Here is a 9572-nt window from a genome sequence, read left to right as displayed (position 1 = left end):
ATGTTGCTACGCTTTTGTTGAGTCATATCACCATTTTTTTATATTAATTTGTTCATATAAATTATTGATAATATTAAATATATTAAACCGTCCAAGATATTATTAGGAAACAAAATCATCCAAGATAAATGTGTAAATTAAATTAGTTAATATAATTAATATTATTTAAAAAATTAGAATAACAAATCAATTATAAAAAAAAAAAAAAAAAGTGATGTGGCTGTTAATTAGGTTCACTTTGGTCTATTCAGACCATTTCGATCCACCTCGGTCCACTTTGGCCTAGTCAGTTAATGTCGGTCCATTTCGGTCTACTTTAGTTCATATGGTCCAGCTAGGTCAAATTCAGTCTATTAGTCTACTTCGGTCCATTTTGTCAAATTTGGTCCTCTTCAGTCCATTTTGGTGCACTTAAAAATGGAAAAAGACGGGTTTGAGTTGAGACTCAAGAGTACACATTCTAAATATGAATTTATTATAAAATATAAATTATAAAAAGTAATATTATTATTTTTAATATAAGGACTTGTGTCATTATCTTTCTTTATGTTCTTTTTCCCCCTTATTTGATATTAGTATTTTAGTTTTTGAGTGAATTACACAATTTTAGTGTTTTGATATGATACAATTTGAATGTAAAAACCAATTTCTAAGTTGGATAGAAATTAGGAGATTGCTATAATTATGATGAAACATGACCAAATGAAAGTTTTTTCTATTGACATGTGAAATTCATCTTGTAATGTATAAGTTATTCAATATTCTATGATAGAAATTCCTTTGTCATTTCCATTCTCTAACAACAATAAATTTTTTTTTTTTTTTTTTTTTTTTATTTATAGAAACAATAATCATATATGTAGGGGCACGTTTGAGTTCCAGGCCCAAAAGTGAAAAGGACAAAAGTCCAAAGAGCTCAATATAATGAATTTGTTGAGAGTGGGCTAGAAACTGAATTTCGATGAGTTGGACAACAATCATAGTAGGTTCAATGATACTAGAAAGTAAGAATAAACAGTTTTATGCTAGGAAAATCCTCCTCGGCAAAGTCCGAGAAAGGCAATTCTTATATATTTCACTTGGACTTGCACAATTACAGTTCTTCATTACACAATGTTTTTTCTCTAGATTTTCTTATGATCGCTTTGTAATGAAATTTTTTCTCTTTATATTTCCCCTTCATACTTCATCTCAGCCTTACATGTGGAGATTAGATTGTTGGCCTTGATACTTGTCCTATCAGCCCCTTCCTATGGTTCTTGTGGGTAGCTGTAAGACTGAATGTTATTGCTCAGATATCACCTTCATATTAATGCGACCAAAAAATTAGCTGTGGAGCATTCAATGCGATGGTAGCAGCTTTCCTTTTAGATATTTCTCAAATTTGCTTTGTCTTATCCTAATTTGATATCTATCCTTACCAGTATGATCGCCTAGTGCCTTAATCTTGGCGAGAGGTCAAACCCTTGACCTCTACTCTGCTTAGCCAAGAAGATGTTTCTCCTCGGACTACACTCCCAATTCTTTACTACCAAACTTCATCCATAACCCACCAATTTGTATGTCATTGTTAATGTCTGCCTGTCCTTGGACACAGCCCATGACCCAATATTCATTTCTGGGCCATTTATCCCTACAATATATATTTTCATATAAATAATCAAAATAGTTAATATGACAAAATTAAACTTCGCGATGCAAACTTCTTACGACGATAACTTTGTCGTGTTATTGGAAGAAGTACCATCAAATTTAATGAAAAAAGAAAGAAAGAAAACTATCAACATAAAAGTTTATATCTATTACGTGGGCCTACTACTAGTAAAGTCATAAAACTAGGGACATTGTTCACTCAAAGTTGGAATAAATGGTGTAGACTGGACTAGTGAGTAGTGACTGGTGACCGCCCCATCAAAGATGAGGGAGAGGAACGCACGTGCATTGCCCATAACTCACGTGACTGCGTGGGGCACGGGCTCTGACGTTATCGAATAAAAGCTAATAAAAAGAAAGAGAGCAATGTATGTACTATGTATCTGCTGGCTGCTGCTACCACCTCCACCTCTCCCCGTCGAAGCATCCCAGAAAAAGGCAAAGGCCCAATAGATTCTCGCCACGTGTCATTTGACCACCGTCAGTTTTGGCTTTTGACACGAGTGAACCATTCTCACATGCTTCCCTGACACCCTATCACGTGCATTTCCGAACCCGTACATCTTAAATATTGCTTTAATAATAATAATAATACTAAAATTACAATATTTAATAACAACTAGTAAAAATCTAAATAAAAAAATAAAACCCACAAAAAATTTTAAAAATAAAATAAAGTCTCTGAAAAAATGAAAACCTCCACTCCAAGCAACGACCCAGGTACCCTCTCTTTTTCAGGCTTTCCTTTTAATTCAAGCAAAAAAAGTAAAAACTTATATATATATATATATATATATATAAGAGAAAAAATCTCATGGTAGTAATAAATAGGTACACTAACACCTTATCCGTTATTCTAAGAGGACTTGCATAGGGATTGGATTAATCAATTCGGGCCCCACTTAATCAGATGAACTACTGGATGTTTGACACGTGTCACAGGCGGACATCTACAGTGGGTTTAACTTACCGACGGGTGTCTCACACATGACAGTTGTAAAGTCTAGGTTCCTAACTTACCAACTTGTAATCAGCTAAACTTTAAACAATCTTCTTCTCTTTCTTTCTTTCTTTTTTATTTTTTTATTTATTTATTTATTTATTTATTATTTATTTTTATTTTATTTATTTATTTTTTTTAACAAGATAAAATTTTTACTCAAACCTAATCTAATTATATATGTGTGTGAAATTTCTTTCTGGAAACTTGAATCCTGACTCTTACCCCCCACACCCTATAAATATTTATATTTGTAGAGTGATTACCGCATCAAAGATGCGCGGTGATTTAAACAATCCTTAACTTTTGTAATCTGTATGCAGTGGTTTAATTATCTCTAATTTCATTTGAATTAACATTAGCTTTTTAAAAAATTGGTTGAACAACAAGAATTTGATAAAACTTTTTTTTTTTTTTCTTTCTCAAATTTGTGACATGATCAGCCCACAATTTTGTTCTTGAACATTGTCTTATTAATTCTGTTTTCGATTCACAGAATTTTACGAGATATAAATCACAAAAGCAAGGAACAAGGGTATAGCACAAACGCTTTAAATTTTGTGTGCACAAGTTGTTTGAACATGCTTTTATTTAGATTTTAAGTGTAGTAAGCTACAAGGGTCTTTTTGCTTAATTACCTCAATGAATTTAATACTTAACACAAATTTGAGTATTACATTGAAGTAGAAGGTAGGGTTTTGTTTTTTGTTTTTTGTTTTTTGTTTTTTATCGTATTAATACAGTCTGCTAGACTGATTTTTATTTTATGTAACTGGGATATATCACACTTCTCTCATGATACGTAATACCTTCCCCCATTAGACCCCAATAGAGAGCATATTATTAAAAAAAAAAAATTATTACTTTACACTTTTTAACGTACATTCCAAACACTAAATATTTACACTTTTACATTATATGTCCATATTTTTAAGAATATCTATATTTAACATATGATGACAAAGAAAAATATATATTTTGCACAATCAAAATCCTAAAAAAAAAATACATGTAAGCAAATATAAAAAAAAATTTCTGAAAAATTTCCATGTTCTAAATTCTAACATTACTCTTATGAAATATGAAATTAGACTTGTTTTTAGTTCGATGTGGCAAGGGGTGAAAGGCAAAAATTCTAAGACCTCATAAAATATCATAACTTATGCTACAACTGTCTACATGGCAAATTGTGAGTAACGAAGAAAAAGTAGTAGGTTTATATGAAAGTGATAGCAATCAGTTATAGACGGACACATATAATAGTTGCGGTTTGTGGCATTTTTTTATGTGGTACTATAGTCAATAATTAATAAGTAATTATAAGGTGAAAAGTGAAAAATTGAAATGGCAATGGCAGGGTCTGAGAAGAGGGGACACGTTGGGAAAATCCAGACCCGGCAATCTTACCACCAAGTGAGCTGTACCCATCGTGCTTGCAACTGGGGTTTTGAATATAATAGAGAATTAAACAGTGGGTTAAAAATATTTTAACAAATTTAATATTAGGTGAATATCAGACTCAGAGGAAAAAAAAGAGAAAAAAAGAAAAGAAAATATACTGCGTGTCTCCCGATGAAAATTAAAGCAGAGGAATCGGGCTGTGCTGCAACTCTTGGAAGCTAATGCACAAGCCTCAGCGACAAACCTGCTAGATCGGTTCCTATGGGGTTGAATTTTGAACACTTTATTATCATTATTATTATTGCTTTAACATGTTAATAATCTAATCTATATTCTCTAATTATTGGTCTAGTAAGCTACTTACCCAGTTATTCACTTATAAAACATTTTTGGGTTAACATTTTTTTTTTTTTACCCTAATATTATTTTGCCAAGACTTTTGTTACATAATTGCCCATATTGTCAATGGCTGGTATTGTAAGCAAAGGTACAAAAATATTATGATGCATTTTGGGCAGTAATGATTAAAATTTTATCCATGCTGGCATGCTGCTGTGATTATTGTTTGTACAAAATAGGCTATCATCATCACCATCATCAACCAATCGACGTGTGGTGTGGTGTGTGTGTAAAAAAAAAAAAAAAAAAAAAATTATAGTTAAGACGCAATAGGAGGACCCCACTAAATAATGGAGAATGTGTAGGGTTTGTTGTCCTTAACAAACCTATACAAATTCTATACCCTACGAAATTAGACTCACCTGCAATATACACAACTGATTTGAACATTTCAACCGTTTTGATCGGTTCCCAAGGAGGAGTTAAACTGAGCACATCGTTTTACCTATTTTGGATTTTGATGGTTTTTTTTTTTTTTTTTCCTTCTTCTTCATTACTTAACAGTTTTAAATTATGTATATTTACCGTCCTCGCCTTCTCTAACATCTTAAACTAGCTGTCGTTGTTATAAGAAATAGTAAAAACCAAAAAAGAAAATATACCACTCTCTATACTGTAGCTGATGTTTATTTACGTTAATACAACAACCATTATGCCCCTAAATAGCGTTTTTAGCAAATTACATAACGCCACTTCATAGAAATGAAGTTAGCTCTTGGGTTTCATTAATAGGGTGAGTAATAAATGAAAAAGAAGCTCATTAAATTGCTATAGGCCTAAAGATAACGTGGACCATAACACCACATTCAACATTCTCACACTTGCCCCATAATCTATCCTATTGGCCTTCAATCATAAAAATTCAACCATTTCTCACTTCCCAAACTCTTAAAAGGACAAAACTATAGTATGCATGATAAATAACATGGTAAACAATATTATGATCTAATTAATATAAATAAAAATTTGTCAATTCAATTGTTGTAAAAAATATTATAAAATTTATCATATCTGACATATCTGTCACACACTAAACACTAGAAGGTGTAGGGTAAAAAAAGGACATCGAAGTAACTTCTCAAAATATTTCCCTCTCGTTTCCTTTAACAAAATTAAAGCCTCTTTATATCTATATTTTTTTTATAGTTTATTTATAACTTTTTTTTTTCTTTTTTAGTTTTTTATTTTAATATCTCGAAACTTTAGTTTTCTTCGTCAAAATCCTCCATTTTAGCTGTCTGCCTGTCCCCTTCAAACGCAAATAAACCCTCTCACTCCACAAAACCACAACTTCTTCACACGCACCTCTTTCATTTTCTCTTTCTCTCCCTCTCAACCCGTACACTTTTTCGCACTAAATTCCTCTCTCTACTCACACACAACTCCCATATCCTTAGCTAGCTTATAGGCTTATAGCCCCCTCTTCTTTTTAATTCTGGAAAAGACAAAAATGGAAGCACCTGAATATCAGAGTGGGTTTTGCACACAATTCGTGACCGAAAAGCGCCACTCAATCGACAATAAAGCAGCCGGCGGAGGTGGAGGGGGAGACCATTTCATTGTGGAGGACCTCCTCGACTTTTCCAATGACGACGATGCAGTCATTGCTGACACTCCTTTTGAAGTCGCCACCACCACCACCACCGCCGGAAACTCCACGGATTCTTCCACTGTCACCGTTGTCGACAGCTGCAATTCCTCCTCGTTTTCGGGCTGTGACCCCAATTTTGTTTCCGACATTGGGTGCCGGAATTTCCCTGACGCCAACTTTTCCAGCGACCTTTGTGTGCCGGTAATTCACTAGCTTATATCAGAATTATTGTTTTTAATAACGTAAAGAAAAGCCCATTAAACTCGCCTCAAACTAGTAAAACTTAAAGATAACAGTTACCCGTCAGAACTAGTTGCCGGGTAATTTAAGATACGGGTTAAGTAATTTATGTTCATGCTCAAAAGAAGAGAGAATTAACTTTAATGTTTGAAACCAAAGCTAACATATTTGAATTCTTTAACGCAAAACTAAAGCAACATGTTTGAAAATAAGTTAATTCACTCTCTTTATCAAAGAATAACAAACCCTTTACGCTATCATTTTTTTTGAAAAGTAATTCTGGGACTAATTTTAATGTTTAATGTTTAATGTTGTTGTTGTTGTGGTTGTTACAGTACGACGATTTAGCTGAGCTGGAATGGCTATCGAATTTCGTGGAGGAATCGTTCTCAAGCGAGGACTTGCAGAAACTGCAAATGATATCCGGCATGAAAGCCCGAACCGTGGACGAAACGTCCGAAACGACTCCACAACACGAGCCTTCGAACCGAAACAGCAACAGTCCGATATTTCGCCCCGAAATGTCGGTCCCAGCCAAAGCCCGAAGCAAGCGGTCACGTGCGGCACCATGCAACTGGACGTCACGCCTTCTCGTTCTCTCTCAACAATCCCCGTCGTCATCACCGCCGCAGTCGCCGTCACTCACTCCGCCGTACTCGGACCTCGACCGAGACTTCGCCGTCGCGAAGAAAACGGTGAAGGTGGCGGCGTTTTCGAAGAAGAAAGACGGAGTCGATAGCGGCGGAGACGGGCGGAAGTGCCTGCATTGCGCGACGGACAAGACGCCGCAGTGGCGGACGGGGCCCATGGGCCCAAAAACGTTGTGTAACGCTTGCGGAGTGAGGTACAAGTCGGGTCGGCTCGTACCCGAATACAGACCCGCTGCGAGCCCAACGTTTATGCTGACTAAGCATTCGAATTCGCACCGTAAGGTCCTCGAGCTGAGGCGCCAGAAAGAGATGATGAGGACCCATCATCATCATCATCAACAGCATCAGCATCATCAGCATCAGCATCATCAGCAACAGTTTCTTCATCATCATCATCAGAATATGGTGTTCGATGTAACCAACGGTGGTGATGATTACTTGATTCACAGCCACGTGGGCCCTGATTTCAGGCAGCTGATCTAGTGGTGTCTTTCATTTGGAGAGAGGAGCTCAGGTTAATTTAGTTGGACAATTTCATTAGGCAATTTCGTAAGTTTCGTAATTTTTATTTTCTAGGGGGGGGTAATTTTTTTTTTTTTTTTTTTTTTACCTAGCTTAATTTTTGAATTTCGTAGACTGTTTTGATGTTTTTTTCTTTTACGAACCTTTGCCTAACTTGGCAAATTCTGAAACCCAATTTTTCTGTAATTCAGTTACTATTTTTTTTTTTTTTTTTTTTTTTATATATATAACATTTTTGTTTTGTTTTTACTTATTTTAAGAATTGCATGGCTTTCAAAGTGGGTAACTCACATGAAACCAGCAATTAGTAAAAAAAAAAAGTATTATAAATAAAATAAGTAGGTAATTCATGTTAAACTAGCAATTAGTAAAAAAAATAAGTATTAAGCTGACTTATAAGTACATCCAAAACAGACACTAAGTTGAAGAGTGGTTTCTAAAGCTAGGACCTTGCCTAGATTGGCCTCTCAACCTTTGTTATGTTCTCTTCTTCTTCTTCTTTTTTACCTAGTATTAAATTTTAGAAAAATGAAATAATAAAGAAACATTGACCCTCCAATCAAGGATGTGACTTAATAAAATGTCAAGAAAAAAAGCCAATTGTGGCCTTAAGTTACTGTTGACTATTATAATCATGCAATTACGTACGTGGAGATCCTTGTATCCATTTTAAATTTATGGGTAGATTTTCTCCCCCTAATTCGATTTATAGTCTACTCATTAATTAGTCATTAAGTCACAATTCAAATGTTCTTTTGATACTTAGAAAAAACATGTGCTCTTGATCAAATGAATTATGTAATATTAATCATGTGTTGTTTAAATTACTTAATAAAGTCATATGATTAAAATAAACTTATTTTTTTTTAGAAGAAGATGGTTAAAAACTTAAAATAAACTTAAAAACTCATGTATGGTCATGTGTATTACACTCATATTCTTTAGGCTGAAAATGGAAAAACAAATGTAATTCCCTTAATTTTTTATTTATAAAAATGTAATATCCTTAATTAACAAAGCACTTGTTACGTTGTCTTTTTCTTTTCGTGGGCACGATGTGTCACTTCATATATTAACTCCTCTACATTGTTCGTGGCAATATGCATATTTGATATTGGACATATTAAATCATGCCGGTGGACAATGGGTTTCATTTTCATTTAGCCAACCATATCTGTTTGCTGCAATCAATTTATCAAGTGGAGTTTTGGGTTTGTGAATAGCCAGAGAAATTAAACTCAATTTTGGTACCATGTTTTAGAATGTGTCAAACTGATATGGATTGTTTATGGAAAGAAAAAAAAAGGAAAATTCATTTAATTAAGCCTTTTTATTCTTTAAAAAAACCCCAAGCATTTTGTTTTTAATTAAAAAAAGCAACTTCTTCTTTAAGTTTTTTATTCTAATTATTGGGCATTAAAGGAATTTATTGAAGTAATTATTTATTGTAACTTATGTATTATATCAAAGTTGCCTTGTTTGAAACATCAATTTATTTTCATTGTTATAACGAAAGTAAAATTTTTTTTTCTAAAGTTTAACTTTTTTTTTTTTAATATATGCCACTTATATAATAAATTAAATAAAGTGTTGAAACTAAATTCTTGAACACTCACTTTAGTCTATGTATAATAATGCACAATGACTAAGTTTTGCAAATTCAATTCTAAAAAATTACCCATATTAGAGTATGTAAAGGTTTGTAATTATAGAAAAGTAACAGTATCGTGTAAATATATATAGTTATTGTAGTGGTGAAAAATGAGTATTATTAAAATTCTTCTCTCTCTAGAAGAAAATAATGAAAATGTTGAAGGAAATAATAAAAATAAACATTTTATTGAAATAAATGTTTAGAATAGATAATCTAATATAGTAATATGGGTGGTTTTAAAGAGTGATTGTGTAAAAATAGTAAATTAGGTTTTTATACTAAACTAAACATAAATGTTTGCATGAGTTGATACAAATGCTATTAGCCTATTACCACGCTCATTTTTCACTATCAATTGAAGAAGTGACAAGTTGATGAATGTCTAAAAGTATTGGTTTAGATAATATTTTTAAAATTTTTTTATAAGATAAAAAAAAACCAATTAATTATTTCATTTTATAT

At 33.0% G+C, this 9572-nt stretch overlaps 1 protein-coding gene across 1 annotated transcript; it reads left to right on the top strand.

Annotated features, from left to right (window-relative positions):
- The first annotated feature begins 5690 nt into the window (after nt 1–5690).
- Nucleotides 5691–7642, top strand: LOC126709810 (GATA transcription factor 12-like). The gene is made up of 2 exons (XM_050410152.1): nt 5691–6245; nt 6620–7642. Exons 1-2 carry the CDS (start codon nt 5904–5906, stop codon nt 7415–7417), a joined length of 1140 nt encoding a protein of 379 aa, XP_050266109.1. The 5' UTR covers nt 5691–5903; the 3' UTR covers nt 7418–7642.
- Nucleotides 7643–9572: the final 1930 nt, after the last annotated feature.

The sequence above is a fragment of the Quercus robur genome, chromosome 12, assembly GCF_932294415.1.
Source record: "Quercus robur chromosome 12, dhQueRobu3.1, whole genome shotgun sequence".
NCBI lineage: Eukaryota > Viridiplantae > Streptophyta > Magnoliopsida > Fagales > Fagaceae > Quercus > Quercus robur.
Note: the sequence above shows the minus strand (reverse complement) of the source record. Positions and strands in the feature narration are given on the sequence as shown.